The 22,117-nt window shown below is 36.7% G+C and overlaps 1 protein-coding gene across 1 annotated transcript in view; it reads left to right on the forward strand.

Annotated features, from left to right (window-relative positions):
* The first annotated feature begins 2,660 nt into the window (after positions 1-2,660).
* LOC116862932 (transmembrane protein 106B) overlaps positions 2,661-22,117 on the forward strand; it is a 20,017-nt gene continuing 560 nt past the window's right edge. Inside the window, exons 1-8 of the mRNA XM_032850380.1 lie at positions 2,661-2,774; positions 6,625-6,846; positions 9,813-9,876; positions 14,475-14,634; positions 18,734-18,874; positions 19,131-19,180; positions 20,143-20,196; positions 21,144-22,117. The exon at positions 21,144-22,117 is cut by the window's right edge and continues 560 nt beyond it. Of these exons, the coding sequence (XP_032706271.1) occupies positions 6,627-6,846; positions 9,813-9,876; positions 14,475-14,634; positions 18,734-18,874; positions 19,131-19,180; positions 20,143-20,196; positions 21,144-21,282 (828 nt within the window). The 5' untranslated portion in view covers positions 2,661-2,774; positions 6,625-6,626 and the 3' untranslated portion in view covers positions 21,283-22,117. The remainder of the gene's footprint in view (positions 2,775-6,624; positions 6,847-9,812; positions 9,877-14,474; positions 14,635-18,733; positions 18,875-19,130; positions 19,181-20,142; positions 20,197-21,143) is intronic.

Consider the following 22,117-nt stretch of genomic DNA (forward strand, 5'->3'; position numbering starts at 1 on the left):
TCTCTTTCACCTCCCTCTACTTACAGAAAGTTCATTTGCCTCTTAATGTAAAGGGTGACTTTAGAAGACTGGAAAACCAGGTGCTGCAGTAATTTTTCCTTGGGTGCCCATGGTTCTTGGTCACACCACTTCAAGGAATGAAGAGGTAGACCAGACAGAGTGGTGGGCAGCAAAGCAAGTTTATTGAGTGATAGCAAAGTTATAATGCAAAGCTCCCAAGAAAGGAGCGGACCTGAGAGGGTTGCAACCATAGTTTCTAAGTCTAGGGGTTTTTTATGGGCTTCTTAGTGGGCTGTTTTAATCTGATTAACATCTCCCCCCCACCCCTCGGACTGACATCCAATCAAGTTGTCATCTATCAATCACAGGGGAAAGGGTGGAGGGCTCCTTCCAGGGTGGTGTAAGATCCTCTTAAGGTAGTTTCCTCTTAGGGCGGGGCCACATTGTCCCAGCCTGGCTGCCTCCCAGCTATCCCTCATGGGGAGTCACGTGTGGAATCTCTGCTCAGATATTTTGTTTCTCATCTTCCACTTCCTATTTCAGATTTAATATGCAATGAGAAAATACAACGTTATTTAACTATAGGATTTAGCTAGATTTAAAAAAAAAACATTACTTTCAGGTCACGGAATACTAGATATGGAAGTGATGAGCTTGATATAGGAGTTCCCTTAGGACTTAAAACTTTAAATGTTTAAATAATTTTATTTTTATTCATTCATTCTTACATGAAATTCATTGTTTTATATTAGAGGATTACTTACATGGTTAGGGCATTTGTGTTTTTTACAATGACAATCCATAAAAGCACCAAATCTACTTGGACATCTTTCCACCATTCCTCACCTTGCTGGCCACTGAAGCAACTCCAAAAACCCCTATAGCCAGAATCACGGGTGTCCCATTTCATAAATAAAAATTAAAACCCATTCCTTCAAATGTTAAACTCGATTTAAATAATGAGAATACTTTTTGGGCAGAGGAAGTTTTTAAAATTGCAAAAAGAGGATGAATCTGTTCAGTTTTCTGAAAAGAAATGTGGTGTCACCTAGTATTGATACACAACTGATTCCTGTCTCTGTATCTCTAATTCGTAACCGTCATTTCCCAAAGCCACTTTTGAAACCAAGGAGAAATAATGGCTAGCAGATATAACACCATTGTTGTACTGCTTTAGGTCTAAATACAGTACAGCCATCTTTATCTAATTGGGTTTTATAACCCATTTTCTTGCCATTTTAGTCCTTATTATTTCACAGCCAGGATTTTTACTCTGGTCTTAATGCACAGACTTCAAGAAAATCTGTGAACACTCTGAAAATGTATACAAATACTGTTGTCTATCTGTTTTCCATTGGGACAGTAGAGTCCCCAAGATTCTGATTTGTCATAGCCAAGCTATTTATTTTGAAAATTCAAACAATTTTAGGGGAAGATGCCATCCCCTCTCCTCTTCCTCCACCTTTGGAAGATTTAGCTAAAGAGGGGTTGACAATGATTTAATCAATATCTCATTGTTGGACATTTAGGTTAAATGAACACACTTTGTACAGGAATCTTTCTAGAGTTCTTGTTAGCTTTAGGATAATTCCAAAGGGTGAGACTGCTGAGCTAAAGGATGAGATAATTAAAATATTTAATACTTTTTTAAAAAGTTCATTTATTTTTAGTAATCTCTACAACCAAGGTGGCACTGGAACTCAGGACCTGGAGATCAAGAGTCCACTCAGCTCCAACTAAGCCAGCCAGGTGCGCCAAAATCTTTAATATTCTTCATACATACTGCCTTATTGTCAGGAAGTTATGAAATTACATTTTCGCCAACATTGTGTGAAGTTTATTATCTCACATGTGGATATAACTTGTATATTATTTTGACTTGTATTTCTTACTTTTACTTATCTTCATGTTCCACGAGCCAAACACACCAATCCCGCCAGAAGAGAAATAAAGTACTATTACTTCCTTCCTTGGTTACTATGCATGCTATGACCGTGATTGTAAAATAGCTAATATTAATCAAACGTAAAATTCTCTGAAGGAATTTGAGCTGGGATCTACTACGGCCGTAACCACTGAGTTAAGGGGACAGGGGTGGAAGATGGTGACTCATGTGCAAAAACAGAAGGAAAACCAAAACAAAGCAAAACAAATTCCCCAAAACACGGCTCCTGCCGCGCTTAGTTTCCTTCTACCCGGCAAGAGGTTCTAAATTTTAAACGATTTGAATTTCCAGCTGCCAAACCCGCGTCTGCCAACCAGTTCATCCTACTCCCAGCATCGCGAGCATGAGCGACAACTCGCACAGCGTGGACTAGACGGCAAATATTTTTTCCCCCTTTGCAAAAGGAAAAGGCCTAATAGGGGAGGGGGAAAAAAGGTGGTACTATTGCTTTTAAATTTTCCAGGGCTAGACTTTTACCTTTAAGTTTTGAGAGACATAGGTAACAAAACCCCTGGAGAGTGCACAGTCACAGCCGCTGCGCTTCCGGGATTTAGCCGAGCGGAGGGAGGACGCATGCGTAGTGCACGCTCGTAGGTCACTCACCTCCTACGAAAGCGCTCTGCGCAGGTGCGGACGCAGGTTGCAGCAGCGCTTGGCCTCAGCTGATGCTGTCGTCCTGCCGCCCCTCCCCCGCCCCGAATCCGCCGTGTCCCGGCGCTTGTAGGCCTGTCGCTCCAGCCCCCGCGATCCGGACGGCAGACCCCGTGACCCTGTCCTCGGGCCTGTGTGCGCCGGAGCAGCTCGGGACTGCGCAGCGACCCGAGTGTTGGTGAGCGACCCCGGACGCGCAACCCCTCGGTCCATATTTTGGAGTGGATCTGAGCGGCGGCGCCTTGGAAAGAGCCGAGAGGGACGGGGAGTTATAGGCGGAGAGGCCGCAGGGGAGCTGGGCCAGTTCGGGCACCGAGGAGGCGCTCAGGGTTGGCTGATGGCGTTGTTGGTTGTTGTGTCACCTCCTACCGGGGTCCAGCCTCTTGCCGAGGGAACTTTAGGCTTTGGCCCAAGCCCAGAGCATAAGGTTGATCCAGGCCCCCACACCTTGTACAACCAGGTGGCCCCTGGTTGTGCTTTTCTTGAGTTTGCTTGCACGGTTCCCTTGTCTTATGTTTAACCTTTACAGGGTAGGCTGTGTGCCGAGTCTTGTTTATGTAGCTTAGGAATGGTGCTGGCTTTCTTCGTTATCACAGGAGATAGTGACCCATTTAAATTGGATGGAGTGCTGTACTTTTTTTTCTTTTTAATCTCTCCTTGCTGTCTTAGATCCATGTTGGGTTTTCAGTAGGAAATTGTGATAAAAACATTGAATACAGGGAAGAGAAGGGGGTTTAGCACCTAATGATAAACAAACCAGCGAGTGTCCAGGAATAGAAGTGGCTAAATATTTCTACACTGTGAGGAAAATCCAGTAGGGAGGGTAGGGGGTATCTGACGAAGTCTGGTGCTAGTCAGTTAGCCTTGCCGAAACACCTGTTAAAGGCCGACTCAACTGTTAGATACACATAGAAGACAGGCCCAGACTGAGAGCCACTTGATCTTGCCTTGTGTCTCCCTCATCCCCCCACCAAAGCATTCTAGTGGGATGCATTTTACCCTCGTGTGTTAACTGAGATCCCAGAAAGGATGCTTCTGTGGCCACACTGCTGAGGCCCTCAATCCCTGTCCAACTGATATTTCACATAGGTCACTGTGTGGGGAGAGTGATGTTAATTCGCCCCTGAACCACCTGTGACTGGCATGTGTTGGTTTGGCTTGGACTTAATGTCATTAGACAAACCAAGAGAAGATAATGCATTTGTGAAAGTTACAAGCTCATTTGTTTTTAAACCTAACACGTACAATGTATATGGAGATTTTTAATAATAAAATTGTGAAAATAAGCATCTTCATCATTCTACACTTTTATATTTGTCTGCTAGTTGTATAATTTTTTTTATCCTCCTGTTTACACTATGTTTGAATGATCCCCAACACTTGGATGGCATGCCAGTCTTAAAAAGTGAACTTTTCTTTGTACTCCAGTATGACTTGAATTATTGTCAGTTTTCCTTACTCAAATCACTGAGAATTTCTATAAATTTTTAGAAGATTATTTATTTATTTGACACAGAGAGAGAGAGATCACAAGTAGTGGGGAGGGGAGCAGCCGCTCCCCCCGGCCCCCCAGCAGAGAGCCTGATGCTGGGCTTGATCCCAGGAAGGTGGGATCATGACCTGAGCCATCCAGGCGCCCCATTGAGGTTTTTTGTTGTTGTTGTTTAAAGATTTTATTTTATTTATTTATTTATTTATTTAAAGATTTTATTTTTATTTATTTATTTATTTGACAGACAGAGATCACAAGTAGGCAGAGAGGCAGGCAGAGGGAAGCAGGCTCCCCGCTGAGCAGAGAGCCCCAGGTGCGGCTCAATCCCAGGACCCTGAGATCATAACCCGAGCGGAAGCAGAGGCTTTAACCCACTGAGCCACCCAGGCGATTTTATTTATTTGTCAGAGAGTGAGCGAGTGCATAGTAGGGGGAGCAATAGGTTCCTCACAGAGCAAGGAGCCCCATGTGGAACTCGGAACTCACTGGATCCTAGGGTCCTGGGATCATGACCTGAGCAGAAGGTAGAAGCTTAACCACCTGAGCCACCCAGGCGTCCCTGAGTTAGAATTTTTAAAAGAAATGCTCATCTCTTCGTATGAATGTCTATATAATAATAAATTTTTAGGAACTGATAAAAGATATATGGTCAAATTTAGGAAGAGAAGAAATGTTTTGAAATGTTTAAATGTTTTATTCATTTTCCCTCACAATATCAGCAGGTTGGATTATATGACTTTTAAGTTCTTTTTCATCCTTAAAATTGTATGACTCGGGGCTGCTGGGTGGCTCAGTGGGTTAAAGCGTCTGCCTTCGTCTCAGGTCATGATCCCAGGGTCGTGGGATCGAGCCCAGCATCAGGTTCTCTGCTCAGCAGGGAGCCTGCTTCTTCCTCTCTCTGCCTGCCTCTCTGCCTACTTGTGATCTCTGTCTGTCAAATAAATAAATAAAATCTTTTTAAAAAATCTAAAATTGTATGACTCAACTGCAGTGCTATTGCATTACCTCCCTGCAGAGGTTATTTTGCTATAGGTATGGTATTTATAGGTACTACTACTACCTATTCTTACTTGGTTTTAAATTTATATTAAATATAAATTTAAATTTTACCCATGTTATTTTTGATAGCATCATACTAAAATTTTGGAAATTAATGTACTAAGTTTTACTGCTTTGTATTGGTGAATTATTAAATATCTTTGAATATTAATTTCATAATTTTAGGTGTGCCAACTGTTGAAAGAAAAAAATGCAGGATTTGGTTTTTGAGTTGTTTATGTTTTAAATGTTAAGGCTAGAAATGTGAGAATGAGAAGAATTGTGGATTTTATTTATCACAAAGGGGCATGAATTTTAACAGACTGAAACTTACTACTTTGAACTTGTAACCAGGGCTTAGGCCCAAGGAAACCTGGCTCCAGGAGTCCCAAACAGACCAGGTTCAGCCACTCACCACTGACAAAAATCCAAAAGCAGAGATAGGGGTGGTGGTGAAACAAGAAAGGAATTTATTTCAGTGAAGCCAACATGGGGAAGATAGGGGACTGAGGTCTCAAAATACTGTCTCCAAAGTGCGGAAAATACTTTTGAGTTTATATAAGGAAAATGTGGGACGAAACTGGATGGGTACACACAGGTGGGTGGTAAAGGTCAGATCCACCATTGTAATTGGCATCAGTCCTGCTGGCCCCTTATTGCTTGAGGTGCTTGTTTGCTTCCCTTTGTGGAATGCTTTGCCCTCAGTATCTTTGGCCTGCGTTTTAGAGATAAGCTGGAAAGAAGAATTTAATCAATTAGAAAGTACAGACTGAGGTTTAATGGGAGGTAATTGAAGTCTTCGAACTTGCCTGGTGATACATATAATAAGTAATGATAATTTGCCTAAACCAACTTTAGCTTTAGCACTAATTGGTTTAAAGATAGAATATGTTTTTGTTTTATGTTTTTGTCTTATTCTAAGAAAAGCGAAGCCCACTTTATTTTCGGAGAACTCTAAAAAAGTATAGACTTGTAAAATTTTAATGTTTGAAAGCCCATTCTCATCACAAGTCTGATACATCATTTTATAATATTTTGTTAGAAAAACACTTTGGAGAGGGGCGCCTGGGTACTTCAGTGGGTTAAGCCTCTGCCTTCAGCTCAGGTTATGATCTCAGGGTCCTGGGATCCAGCCCCTTATTGGGCTCTCTACTCAAGCAGGGGGCCTGCTTCCCCTACCCCTCTCTGCTTGCCTCTCTGCCTACTTGTGAACTCTCTTTCCCTGTCAAATAAATAAATAAAATCTTTAAAAAAAAAAAAAAAGAAAAGAAACACTTTGGACTTTTGGATCCCTTGTTTCAGATATTACTTTGATTAAATATAATTCTAATCAGAAAGTAATTTGAATATTCCTGTGAAGTTTGCTCTATATTAATTAGGTTGTTATAAAATCTCATATTTTAAAATCTCATAAAATTAGGTTGTTATAAAAATCTCATAATGTTCTTGAGTATACTTTTTTCCTGAAATTTACTGTAAGATTCTTCTTTTTCTTTAGACATGGGAAAGTCTTTTTCACATTTGCCTTTGCATTCAAATAAAGAAGATGCTTATGATGGAGTCACATCAACTGAAAACATGAGGAATGGACTGCTTAATAATGAAGTCCATAATGAAGATGGAAGAGGTGGAGATGTCTCTCAGTTTCCATATGTGGAATTTACAGGAAGAGATAGTGTCACTTGTCCCACTTGTCAAGGAACAGGAAGAATTCCTAGGGGTATGTGTTACTGTGTTGTTTTTCCTTTAAGAGTAATTCCAGACATTCACACAAATAATATAAAACCCATAGATCTAAGCATAACCCTCTGTGTTTCAGAAGTCTTTTAGAATTAAAGTTAAAACTGTATATTAGTTATCTTCAGTAAGAGATACAAAGAAGTAAATATAAACATTTAAAAAAAAAGATCAGAAACATCTTAAGGTTCCTAAAGCAGTAATGAAAACTACCAGTCTACCTCTAGTACTTTTTTCTTTCCCACCTGCAATAGCAGATAGGCAATATCGCTTGACTGAAATTTTTTAGACCTATTGGGAATCAGTAGAGGTGGTAATCACATGTTGGGTTTGGGGAACAATTTCAGTAATATGGTGACCTAATATTTTTAATTCATTATCTAAAGAATAGTAAGAAGCTAGTCATGCCCTAGTTAGTTAGTTAGTTATTCTTTGGAGGAACTACATGAAGAGGGATGGTAAATGAAGATGGGCCATGTAGGGGGGAAAATCAGTTTGTGGCATATCATAGGGAAATTTAGAAGGGAATAATCTTCACGTGCAGTTTGTAGGCTAGACAGATTTCAGTAGAAGTGGAAACAATAGAAATAATACAAATACTTTGTGTTATTGTGTTATTCATATTTACCGGTTGAAGCTGATAGGTATTCCTGCAGAAAGTGGAAGAACAAAGTGACAGGGGAAGACAGATCAGTTTATACCAGTTTCTTTTAAAAAATGCCTTGGGTTAGGGAAGTTTATCTATGAGTTGGCCTTTGAATGTGATGGTATTATCTTTTCAGAGAATGAAAGGATTTTTTTTAGGCAAAAGGATTAGTGCCTCTGGCTTAGAGGAGGGAAAAAAGGACTATTTTAGCAATCTGGATATATTTTTAAGGTATAGCCTATAGGCTTTTTTTGGCAGCCTGGAAATGGATTGTGGTTCGTAGGAAATCAGGATGACCTTGGAAGTATTTTTGTCTGAACAGCTGGAAGAATGGAATAGCTGTTTATTAGGATGGAGAACAGGTTTGTGTGTATCTGTCTGGTGAGAGATCAGGAACTCTGTTTTAGACATAAAAGTTTTGGGATGCATATTTGGCATCTAGGTGGATATGTTTAATAAGTAGTTACAGTAAGTGTCTGGAATTCAGGTGTAAGCCCTCAGCTGGAGTCATCCGAATACAGGTGGTTACTTGAAGCTGAGTTGGATGAGAGCACCAAGCTTATCAGTGTGAATAGGAAAAAAAAAAAAAAAAAAGACCCTAGTGCCAAACCTGGGGGCACTGGGACATTTCCAAGTCAGTGATTTGAGAAAGACTTAGCAAAGACAATGAAAAACAGCTATAGTAGAAGGAGGAAATTTTAGTCTCTGGTGTCCTGGAAATGAATGTAGAAAGTGCACCAAGTAGGAGAGAGTAAGGACCTGTTGGATGCTACCAACAGATCAGGTAATGTAAGGACTGAGAACTGACCATTGGATTTGGTGATGTACATGGAGACCACTGGAGACTTTTAAAAGAACAGCTTGGTGGGTTGCATAAACATGTATAGCATGTACAGAGTGGGATCAAGAGAGTATAGGAGGAGTGAAGTTATATAGTGAGAAAATAGGTATTTTAAGGAGTTTTACTGTATATATAAGGAAGAAGAAAGATGGTAGCTGGAGGGCACTGTGAGGTCAGGAAAGGGATTTTTTTTTTTTTTTAAGGTAGAGTGAATAATATGATGAGAATAATCCATAGAGAAAAAAAAACAATGTAGGAGATGGGGGAATTATTAGATGTAGTGCACAAGTGCAGGGGGCTGCTCTCACAGGGAAGCATCTGCAGTTTAGGCTTTGTAGTAGGGAAGTAGAGTATATGGACACAGAAACAGGTAGGTGAGTGGATGTGGTAGTGGGAGCTTGTGGAAGTTCTTTCCTGTTTGCCCCATCATGAGCTAAGAGCGAGGATAGGGAAGAAGGTATTGGAGATTTGAAGCGAGAGTTGGAAGTTATAAAGTTGTGGTTTTGGAGAGTCAGATGGAGAGTGTGAACTAGGAAAATTGTCTGATGGTTGACATCATTAAAGGCCACTTGAGATTAGTGATCGAAACGAGGCCAGTGAGCAGAGTTGCATGTTTTTATGTATCCACATTTAGCTGTATCAGCATGGTAACTGAAAGGTTGCTTTTAATAATAATATAGTTTAGTCAAATGAATACCACCAAACAAGACAGGATACATGTACATACAGAGAGACATACATACATAACAAATATTTACTTGTGGGTGTGGGGAGGTAGTGTAAATGAGTGGAGAGTTGTAGAAGGGGCAGAGAGGAATAATGGAAACATTATAGGAAGCTTTAAAAGAGAATTTGACTGTAGTGCTTTAAGAGTTAATACAAAAAGTCAAGTTCTGATAAGATTGCAGAATTGGTTTATTAAAGATCTATGTATCCATTAAAGTATATGGATATAGCCTAACCCAAGAAATGAAAGATGTGTGACCTGAGTTGTGGAAGCCTCATTTTGTATGGGCTTTTGAAGCGTGAGATGTGTTATGTATTGATTTTGGTTTTCAAGGAGTATAGTGCAAAGGATTTCAGGACACAGAGGTAGCAGATATTTCTTTTGCTCTTACCCAGATAACCAAATCAGAATCTAAGCAGGAAATAGTAGTGGAAGAAGTTTTGGTAAATTCAGATCTTCTGAAAGCTGAGCCTCTTGCGATCTTTTTCAGTAAAGTCATTACTCTTTCTCATTCTTTGTATTATTTGTATTCATAACTAGATATCAGGCTATGAAAAATACATTATTTGTTTTGGAATTTAGTGTCTATTAGATAATTTTAGAAGATTTTGAGCAGTTTACCAGAGAGATGAGAGCTAGATGGTATTCTGGTCCTTCTAAACCAGACTTTGATAGAAAGCCACTATATTTTAATTAATCATATTAGTAAATTTCTAAACCTATTTTTACTTTTAGGGCAAGAAAATCAGCTGGTGGCATTGATTCCATATAGCGATCAGAGATTAAGGCCAAGAAGGACGTAAGTGATGATAAGAAAATAGCAAATTTTGGGGGTATTTTTCTCCTTTTCAAATTACATATAATCACTCTAGTTAACTATTAAAATGAAAAACGTTATCAGGTTCTTAAATTACGCCATCGATGCTTCACGTCATTTAAAAGAAGGATTTCTGATTGGGATAAGGCCTTCAAAGTGGCATAGTGTCTGAATCTTCTTAAATCTATTTACTAAAACAGACAAACCTAGAAAAGCAGTAGGAAACAAACATTTGCATTAAAAATGGGTGTTAAGGTTCTCCTACTCACCCCAGATTAAAAATGGAGCAAGGATCAAAACATGTTAGCAGCTGTGTGGAATTTGTGAAGGGAAACAAAAAGAACTGCTGAAGGTCCTCAGAGTTCTGAGACAAAGCAAATGTTCTGATACACAAGTCCCAAAAGCAAAAGATCCCACTCAGAACACTTCCAGCAAATACTTCTGGATAACCTGCAAAATGGGAGGACTCTTAGTGTGCTGCACCTTGGAGAAAGTGCAGAAAAGGTCACAGAGATCCACTAAGGGCCCTTATGATCAGAAGGAACTAGACCACCTTGATCCTCAAAGACCTTAAGAAAATTCACCAAAAGCTATTGTAACAGGACAGACATATCCTAAGGAAAAGCCTGTGAGGGACTGAATCCATTTTGTACAGGGAAAGAATAGGGAAAACGGAAGAAAAGTTTGGAAAACTGGAGAGAGAATCTCAGAACTATAGAAGTGTATATACATATAGGCCATCTTACAAAAATAAAAAGAAAGAAAACAGTTAATTTTGTATTTTAATAGAAGATGGAGTTTTGAGCAGTGAAGCTAGGAAGGCCACCCTGGCTCATCCTCATCGCCTAAAATGGAAGCTTCTATTAAAAGTACAAAAACATTTCATTTAAAGATGAGCAACAAAAAAGTATTGCAGTGAAGCATCATACAAAGATAGTGTTAAACTGAAAATGCTAATAGATCATAGAAGCATATCAGAAAAACATGAAAATAACAATATTATAAATGTTCTTAAAGAAATTGAAACTGTAGAAGCTATGAAAGAACTGCAGGAGTCATAAATTGAAAAGCTCAGAAATGAGATGACTAAACAACATGACGACGTGAAAAGAGACATGAGGACTTGAACCTCTGAAAGAATTAGGAAAAATTAATTTCAGAAATAGAGACAAAACCAGAAGAACAGTTGCAAATAGATACCATGAAAAGTATAGCAAAGGGAAGAGAAGTTACAAAGGAGGAAGTGAAAACACACACACAAATTAATGAAAAGTAAGGTAACCATAAGCAAAGATTGAACACTCATATAATTGAAGCCCCTAAAGAAAAATCAAAGGAATCAAACTGAACAAATACTAAACATTCAGTTCAAGAACACTTCCTGGGGATGCCTGGGTTGCTCAGTTAATTCAGCATCTACCTTCGGCTCGGGTCATGATCCCAGGGTGCTGGGGTGGAGTCCCACATCGGGCTCCTTGCTCAGCAGGGAGCCTGCTTCTCCTTCTGCCTGCCAGTCCCCAGGCTTATGCTCTTTTTCTCTTAACAAATTAAAAAAAAAAAAAAAAAATTTTAAAAAAAAAAAAGCACTTCCTCAACTGAAACAAGACACAGACCTACATATTGAAAAGAGATGCCATGATCTTCAAAACATTCTATCCATCCTAGTGAAATTTACTGGACTTCGAATGTAAAAAGCAAAAAAAAAAACCCAGAAAAACCCTTTGAAAGACCCCAGGCAGAAGGATCAATTAATTTATAAGGGACAGAAAATCAGATTGGCCTGCTTCTTACCCACAGTGCTCCAAATAAGTAACCAGTAGAGCAGCATATTTAAATATTTATAGAAAAAAAATGCACAAGATTTTAAAAAGGTTGATCTGACCCTTTATTATAAAACATATAGTAGATGGTTATGAATGTTCAAGAAATTAGGCTTAAGTCCTCTATAATTTCAGGATGGAAAAACTTTACATAGGATTCAGAATCCAGTGAGGACAGAAAAGATTAATTTGACAAAGCCTAGATTAACTTACAAGATGAAAACAAAACCTTAAATGAAGCCAGAATACAAATGGCAAACTGGTAAGTGATGTCTGCACATTACCACAGATACCATGAACGAGTAGTACAGAAAAGAGAAATACAGAGTTCCTTTAAACATGTGAGAAGATGTTCAGTCTTGCTCATAAGAGAAAAACAGATTAAAACAATAGTGAAATACCGTTTCTTATCTGTCAGATGAGGCAGAACTCCAAATTTTGACAGTGAATTGGCTGGCAGTACTGTGTGAAACGAACACACTTTTATCTTGTTAGTGAAGGGGAATTTGTTGTTATCTAGGAAAATTACATATGCATTTACCTTTTGGCTCAGGAATTCTACTTTGAAAATTTTTTTCTAAGCATAATTGTCAAATATAGTAAGTGGCTTTTACATAAGTTACTCACTGTGCCAGTTTCTATAATTGCAGAGCACTAGAAATAATGTAAATGGCCAGTGATAAGGTTCTGGTAGAATAAGTTATGCTACATCTATATATGATAAAATGGAATGAGGAAGAACTCTGTATTTTACTAGAGTTGATATCCAGAGTATGTTTTTATCTGAAAACACACGTGAATACAGAGAAGGAGGGAGAAACAGTGGATTGATAAACCAAAGACTAATAAAATGATTACTGTCAGAGTTTGGGAGGGAACTTGAAGAGGGAATAGGTAAGCAAGTGAGATGATCGTGTGTATGTATATTTATTTATATTTGGGGTTTAGAAGTACATTTTTAAAAAATCGAACTTAAAAGATGAAATCCGAAGTAAAAAAAAAACAAAAAAACAATTCCTAAAATTTGAAACAAACTGAAACAAATGAGTCTAATGATTCTGACTATATCTAGTTGGTGGCATAACTACAGATGAAAGAATAACTTTAAGTGACTTGAAAATATTTCATTTTGACTGTCAGTGTCTAGTAAGATGTGTTCTAAATGACAAAGACAATGACAACAAAAGTTTGAACTGCACTCAAAAGCTGCATTGTTAGGAGTAATGTTAGTATAATTTTGAAACTTACACGTAAAGCAGGTAACTAAGTGTATACTAATGCCATTAGGGATAAGATTCTTAGCGTAAAAACTAAGGGGTAAAAGTACAAAATCAAATAAATTTGATTTCTCTCTTCCAAGCAAGATGGGATCATCACAGGGACTAGATAGATTCTTCCATCTAAAACAGCTAAAAAACTGGACAGATAAAATGAAACAGTATTTCTAGATAGTGGACATCAGGCAGTACACGGACAGTGGTAACAGAGAAAGGGAAAACAAATGAGGTAAGCCCTGGGATTATACCACTTTACTGTCTAGGAAAAGATACCAGAGCGCAGCACAATGGAAAGAACCCAGGCAGAGCTTAGCAGTCCCCCTAAACTGAGGAGATGCATGGTATTGGTGATCTAGGAGTCCAAGACTAGAGTAAGTAGGTCAGAGTAGGGTAGAGAGCTACACTGGGTAGGTGTAGGAGGGTAGAGAGCTATACTGGGTACTCCTTGAGTGTTTCACTGAGTACTGATCAGTGTATAATATGTGAGGAAAGTACCTGAGGCTGAAGGAAGAACCACACAAAACAGAACGGAGGGGACAGTCCTCAGAGCCCACATGAGGCCGGGGATAGTTTCCACCAGTCATTGTGGAAAATCTCATTATTCACAAGGAATTGTGTGGAGTACTCAAATTATTTCCACAGACCTAGAAAGAAACAAAGGTGCTGTGGGCTTTGAACTGAGAGTTACTTGTTGGAGAAACGAGGAAAATTTGTATTTTGAAACCCTAGTTTTGAGGGTAAACCTGAGGATAGAGGCAATTTTTGTCTCTGGAGTTTGGAAATAAAGAGGGAGAGATAGAAGAACTACATTTCAAGGGGAGTTAGAAGAGTAGAAAAGCATGGAAAGTTTATTTTTTCTTGTCTTATATCTGCATACTATTATCCCCTTTTCTGATTTTCAAGAAACAGTTTAGCGACATCATCAAAGCAGAGTTGATTAATGTAAACAATATTTTTAAATCTGAGTACGTAAATACTTTGGGATGAGACTCAAAGTCTTAGTGAGACTTCATGAGATTGATGAGGCATGTGGTTATGTCATTATGTTTTTAAGGGCTTCACAGGTTCTGATGAGCAGTCACTTCAGGGAATTATATAATGGCAAAACCCACATGTGAGAATTCTGCTTTAGTGAGTTTAGAAGGGAGTCTTGAAATCCATATTTTTATAAAGTTCCCCAGCTTTTCCCCCACTTCCACTGTGCAGCCTGGTTTAGGAAACACTGTAGTAAATGTCGTATGTGCAGTAACCCTGAAACCCCGGTCTCCAAAAAGGTGCATACATCTTTTAAGGAGAACATTTTAACACGTAATAGACCAGATCCAGCCCAACTAAATACTTTTATAATGTAAAAGGTTGGTGAAATTATACATCTTTTCCTGCTAGTATAAAAGGAAAAATTCAAGTTGAACATACCATCTCTGAATGTTTCATTATGTAACTTTTGATGCATATGTATTTCAATACTCATTTTTCTTTTCAGAAAGCTGTATGTGATGGCTTCTGTGTTTGTCTGTCTGCTCCTTTCTGGATTGGCTGTGTTTTTCCTTTTCCCTCGCTCTATTGACGTGAAATACATTGGCGTAAAATCAGCATACGTCAGTTATGATGTTCAAAAGCGTACAGTATATTTAAATATCACGGTAAGTACAAATTCACATTAAAAATATTTGACTGCATTCCTTTATGATATACACCTTTGTCCCTTTAGAGAATATTAAATGTGACACTGGTCAGTTTGCTTTCTGTATGTCTGCTTTTGATCCTCTTATCATTTCTGGTTCTGCTGAAAATGGCAAATAATAATTACTGGCAATTGTACATACAGAATTGTTTAGCATTTGGAGTTGCCTTTAAGATGGTAACACAAACAGTTGCTGGCCAAAAAAAAAACATTTACAATCTGTTTACTTTTCAACATTTGACTCCAACTAATTCCTAGCAAAATGTTAAAATAGTTGATTCTATAAATGTGATAAATGTACCGTTTTCTTTTCCTCGTATTTGGTGAAATACAGTTTTTGCCATTTTAACAGACTATTCCTTTATGGCGTTTAAAGTACACGAGACTGATTTCTCTTATAAATTAGTATGTGGGAAAATATCTGCAGTATCTTCCTGGACACTCGTTTTTAATACTCTACAGCCTTCTCACTCTTGAAAACAGGAAACAAACAAAACCTCAGAGAAGGTCTACCTGTTTATATGTTAATATTTGTTTGAAAAGAAGCATGGTTTGCAAACCACTGAATTATTAAAAAGGAACGTGTATTGGTTATGCCATTAGGAATTGTGTATGGGTTCAGGCCTCAGAGTGCATCTGTGTGGCAGTGGTTTGTTTGGAAGGGTGATACTGGACTTTAGTTGGTTTTCTTTGTGGAGGGGGTACCGTATGCGTGAGGTAGAGGTAGAGATACAGCTAGTTGTAGTTGGGGGGAGAGGTTTGGAGGGACAGGAGTGTAGAGAAATGGTATGTTAAAGTAGAATTACTCTAATTAAAGAAAGAACTCCCATGGGTCCATTTATTCTCATTGCTTAGCACCAAAAGTTGTTAATCAGATTAAGGGCTTTAAAAAAAAAAAAAGTATCTATGGAAAAAACATGTACATAAAATAACACAGTGCTAATTGTAAATCAATTTCATATGACTAGAGAATTACTGTTGAGTGTTTTCTCATTTTAACAGGCATATGGAATGAGGAATGTATTTTTCTTTGTGTACAGTTTTTTAAAAGTGGCCAGATTTTTTTGGCCAATCTCCAGAACTCGTTTTAGTATCAAATATTATAAATGTATAATAAAAGTCATGTGATGTTCCCTTTTATAAATCTGTGCATTAAGATGTAAATATCAGGGGCGCCTGGGTGGCTCAGTGGGTTAGGCCGCTGCCTTCGGCTCAGGTCATGATCTCGGGGTCCTGGGATCGAGTCCTGCTTCGGGCTCTCTGCTCGGCAGGGAGCCTGCTTCTCTCTCTCTCTCTCTCTGCCTGCCTCTCCATCTACTTGTGATCTCTCTCTGTCAAATAAATAAATAAAATCTTAAAAAAAAAAAAAGTAAATATCATACTTCAGTAATTATTCAGGAATTCCCACTTTTTTGAGATACACTTAACTGAGAAAGACTGAATTAAGAAATAGCAATATCATATTAGACAAACATTAAGTTTGACTGGAAAACTGTGAGATAAAAGGTTGAGTTTTTCATAGGTTCTCTGTCAGTATTTTGGAAAATGGAATTATATAATATTACTTTTGTTTCTTAAAATGAGAAATAAACATTCTTACTACTTTCCTACAGTAATATTTGTCTTTCTGCTTATGAATATGTTACCATTATACATTTGACACCCTTGATGTCTGTTTTTACGTCTGCTACCTAGACCTATTAATATATACATATATTTGCTAATAATGCATATATACATTTGTATACACATATATTTATAAATGTAGTCAGATATTTTCATATACATGTGGATATTTTGCCTTGAGAGCTCACTAAATTTTCCCATGTTAAGGGCCCTTATGTAGTCTTCTATATGGCTGTATTGCCATTTACTCAACCATTTCTTAATAGATGTTTAATTTTGCTATTACTAATACTCAGAAAACATCTTTATACTTAAACTTTGTTTCCATTTTAGGTTATTGCTATAGGATAGATTCCTAAATACAAATTTGCTAACTAAAGATCACAGATCATTTTAAGGTTTTTGATAATAAATCATCATTACTTAAAAGTTAATGATTATGGTCTCTTGATTTACAGATTAAGTGGATTCTCACTGCTCTCAGCAACAAAATGTCTGATAGTACCAAACTTTGTCTTTTTTTTTGGTCTGTCTTAATGTTTCTTTGTAATTCTAATGATCAATACATCTTTTTCTAATTCTTGTATTTTTGTTGTCAACCACTTTTGCATTATTGATCCCTTTAATAGCTATGGACACTTCAAGAAAGACATACCAACGTTATTTGCACATACAAAGGAGTCCATGATTTTTCTGCATCCCATTCTTCCGCTTCTGTCAGAAGGTCCATTGACTTCAAATTAACAATCCCTTTTCTACAGTGTCTAGAAGTTAAATTGACATGGGTATTAAGAGCTAAGTAGATGAAAACTTTTATATATTTAGATAAAGGTTATTTCTACTACATTATGGAATTTTAGTTCTCCATATAACTAGATTAATAAATAAATGTGATCATAAAAATCACTGATTGCTAGCATATTCTTTTTTTCATCCTTTTTTACTGAGACTGTTTTCTCTCTTTTTCACTTACCCCATAATTGCCATTCTCCATCTTTCTCCATGTTCATATTAATTTATAAGCCCACATTTAGCTTTTCTTAATATTTATTTTCATATGTACATATTTTATGCATCTTGGTTTTTTCACTTGTTAATACCTTGTAGAAATCTCTCCTAATTTTCTGGCTTAGAGTTAATCCATTCTTTTTAATGGGCTGCATAATATTCCATGTAATGCTTTAATACTATTCAGTCATTATTTTTATAGCTGGTCATTTGGTTTATTTTCAGTCTTTTTTGTTTGTTTGTTTTTGCCACTGTTGTCATTAACATCCCAGTGTTTTTATTTCTTTAGGATAAATGCTCAAGTACGATTGCTAGGTCACAGGATATACATTATTTTTATATTAATGGCTGTTGCTAGATTCCTTATCAGAATGGCTGCAAGGCTTCACATGTTTTCCAGGAATGTAAAAAGAGACCCTTTTGCTCATATCCCTGCCAGGAGTAGAATTTGTTGCTTGCTACAGGTTTTACTAGTTTAATGAATATAAAACAATATTCCTTTTGTACTAAAACAACTTTTCCCCAACTCTAAATGAATTGGAGAATTTCTAAGTGTTTTCTCATCATTTATATTTGTACTGTTTTGATTTATTTCTTCAATATGCTTTGCTCTTGTTTGCTTTATTATTTTTTTTCTTAAGGCTTTGTCTTTTCAGTTTGTAAGGACTCTTTTTGTGTAGGTGGTAACCATTACAATCTGCCTTACAAATATTTAAGATTTATCATTTAGTTCCTGTAGATTTTCTTTCATGATGACTGTTTCAGATGTTTTATTTTTTATCTGTTGTTTCTTAACATTTTTTTCTTCATTGGCAGAATTGCAAAAGTTCCCCCACTTACTAAGAATAGAAATGATGTAGCTCCATTTCTCTTCCAACAAACAGACTTGAATCTATCCTATTTCTTCTTCAAAGGGACCTGGTGGAAATTTCTACTTATATATAAGTTAAAATACCAATTCTTTTTAAACAAAATTTACTTAAAGTACTATTTAATGTTTTAAATGGTCATCTTTGTATTTAATAGAATAAGAAGTAGCTTACTGGTAATGTCTGTAAAGATACCTGTATACTAACATTTAGCAAAAATTTAGATGAAATTTTAAAATTATTGTTATAGAATTTTTGCTAAGTCCACAAATATATTTTCTAACATACATTTTGTATATTCCTATAATGTACATTTTCTGGGCTGTTTTTTTAGATTGTATATTTATTATCAGCATAATATAGCACTCATCATAAAACCAAATAATCAGTTCATTTAATGTCCTATGTTATTTTTGGCAATACTTTTCTTCCTCCTAATAACTGAAGCATGGCCAAAGCTGAAGTTTTACTTATTTTTTTGAAGTCACTTTTTAAAATTAATTTTGAATACATACTTGGTATGCTTATATATTTTCTGTCTTGTTTCTTTTGCAGAACACACTAAATATAACAAACAATAACTATTATTCTGTTGAAGTTGAAAACATCACTGCACAAGTTCAGTTTTCCAAAACAGTTATCGGAAAGGCACGCTTAAACAACATAACCAATATTGGCCCACTGGATATGAAACAAGTAAGCTTCCATCATGAAATACTTCACAGGAGTTCAATGAGTCTTGACTTTGTCTCTCATGTTAACTTGAGGGAGGGGAGGATTTCCTCAAAAACTTGACCTTGACATGTGTCCCTTCCATGTATAAGAGAAAGTCTTAGAAGCAACTTTGCAAAGGGAGATATTTCTAAACTCTTTGAAATTGTGACAGGTATCTGAAATATTTGATGCTTTGCCCCTCTTTCCAATTGGCTTACTTTCATTTTTTGCATTTCAGATTGATTATACAGTACCTACTGTCATAGCAGAGGAAATGAGTTACATGTAGTAAGTTTTGATTTTTAATAATTTTCTCTCATTAGATTATAAAGTGAGGAATAAAGTATATGGATATCTTCTGAATTACCTGCCAAAGTAGCAGTCAAGAAACCACATTTGGAATACTCCCAGCCTCTCACTGATCTTCTCTTTCTGTTCTCCTGTGCCAGCATACATCATATTTATTATGTGCATTATGTACCTATATACCTAGTTTTGTTTTCTACTTATTTTTCAGAATTAAGACAAATACACCATGTCACCTTCTAATTATTCTGAGAACTGTATTCTCATACATTTTAGTATGTATTGACTTTTTACTATTGGAAAACTAAAAGTGCTAGTACTTTATAATACTCTGTTGGTTTGAAGTTGTGAAGCTTTTCATTTGGGTCTAATTATTGACTCTCGTTAAATAAAAAAAATGGATAAATTTTTACCATCTTTTGATAATCAGGCTAACAGAATTCTGAATAACAGACTGTTCACTACAATTTCAAAAGGTGAATAAAAAGTAACAATAATTTGTAGCCTGTGTTAAACGACTCTACAACTGCTGTAGTAGGAAAGCATGTCTGTTTCTAGAATGAAAAGTCATGAAAATATTTATCATTATTTGACGCATAGAAAATGTTCAATCAATAAATGCTTATATCTTCTTTTTTTTAGATTTATTTATTTTAGAGAGCACATGCACAAGCAGGGGTGGACATGGAGGGGTAGAGGGAGGGAGACAAGAGACTCCCCGCTGAGCAGGTATCCTGACTCTGGGCTTGATCCCAGGACCCTGAGATAATGACCTTAGCTGAAATCAAGTCAGATGCTTACCATGTGAGCCACTTAGGTGCCCCACTTAAATCTTCTTTATAGTATCTCTGTTAGCTCTAATATGGGAGGAATCATAATTAAATGATTTTAAATTTGTAATATTATAGCCTGCATTTATTCACATTGTTTTTTCTTTTTAACAGTGATTTCTGTACATTGATATCCATCAAAGTGCATAACATAGTACTCATGATGCAGTAAGTATCAGTTTTTCTTGAGATTTTCTTTATTAAACTTTAGATTTATAACATTGGCTTATAGCATATACAGCAGCTTTACAAATATCAGTTCATTTGGGTTTTAAACCCTGCAAAAGTGTGATGAGATGAGTAAATATTATTTCACTTGACAAATGAGAAAGTGGGGAGCTCAGAGGTGAAGGATGACATGGCCACTAAGTAGTGAATCTGGACCTTGCAAGAATGCTGGAAAGTGGAAGTGGGTGGATTAGAGAGGAGAACAGAGAGCAGCATCCAATTTTCTGCTGCCTGTGGTAAAAAAATCCTTAAAAGTAATGAGAAGTACTATTACTGGTTTGAAAGTTTGGTTTGTTACTCAAAGTCATTAAAACATTGTAGGTTATAGGCTTGGTATTTGGGCCATTAAGTGACATCTGAATAGATTTTTCCTGTGATGAGAGAACTATGATTTTTTTTTAAGATTTTATTTTTTAATTTATTTTAGATTGAGAGAGTGAGTGAGCAGGAGGGAGAGAGAATCTGAAGCAGACTCTGTGCTGAGCACAGAGCTGGGTGGAGGGCTTGATCCCACAACCATGGGATCATAACCTGAGTCAAGACCAAGAGTCAGACGCTCAACCGACTGAGCTATGCAGCTGCCTGTATATAATTATTTTTAAAAGTGAAATGAACTTACATATTTTTGTCTAATGATAAGTGTCCTGGAAACATTATATTTGTTTTGTATAATTATTTGAGTAGGGCTTGCTAAAACAGCATTTATGTTATCTGTTGGGTAAGTAGTCCCCAAGAGGCTCATGTCCACAATATTAAGTTACCATTAATCAGTCTCTCTCAGGAGAAAATTTTGGTTGTATAAAAATATTCTCACTTTGGAAGACTTTTTTAATATAACTGTTGAATGTTTCTCCCCATTTGAGTTTTATTGTTGTTTTCTTTTTTAGAGTTACTGTGACAACAACATACTTTGGACACTCTGAACAGATATCGCAAGAGAGGTACCAGTATGTTGATTGTGGAAGGAACACAACTTACCAGTTGGGGCAGTCTGAGTATCTAAATGTACTTCAGCCACAACAGTAAAAACTGAAAGAGCTGCCACTGGAGAAGAAGAAATCCCTATTAATATTTTCCTGAACTCTGAAGGATGAGGTACTTACTTCCTAATAGGAGATCTTAAATTGAACAAACCTAAAGTTTACATTTCCATTGTAGGGGTACAGTTGAAAGTATGCGGACTTGTACATTACTGCAGCACTCTACTCTGTGTTCATGATATCTGTACCAGGATCTTTTACTTGAATCTAAATTTGCTGGTTGATTTCTTCTCCTCCTCTCCCCAAAGGATGACATTGAGACTTCCCATGTGGGACAGTAAATAATTATTTACAATTCACAACTTCAGTCACCACTGGAAACATAATTTTGATGATGAACAGAATTTGAGAAACTTTATTTCTGAATGTTTTTATAGAATATTACTGAGAGCCTGTTATTCATGAAAGACTTTAAAAAAATAACCTTTTTTTGGTTTGTTTTATAAATTTCCATTGCTACATAGTAGTATTTCAAGATATTTTAGCTTTTAGCTAGAACATTTGTAGTTATTCATTTGTTGAAATTCTACTCATTTGCACGTTTCTGTCAGTCTTACTTCAAGCTAGTGCTTGCATAACACTAGAAACCAACATAATCTTCACAAAATTCTGTACCTAAAATTTTTTAAAGCCCCATTTCACATATCTTTCCATATAAGTAAGTTTTGTGAAATTTTTGTGTAGTCCTCAAACATAGTTAATGTATAATACTGTAAATAAACTGTGCATGGCTTTTATACAGCTTTAATAAATGTCAAAGTACAGATTCAAAGTGGAGTAAGTTGCTCATAAAAATAAAGAAAACAGGAGAATGAAATTCA

This window comes from Lontra canadensis, unplaced genomic scaffold (genome assembly GCF_010015895.1).
Source record: "Lontra canadensis isolate GAN:19392208 unplaced genomic scaffold, GSC_riverotter_1.0 scaffold397, whole genome shotgun sequence".
In the NCBI taxonomy this organism is placed as follows: domain Eukaryota; kingdom Metazoa; phylum Chordata; class Mammalia; order Carnivora; family Mustelidae; genus Lontra; species Lontra canadensis.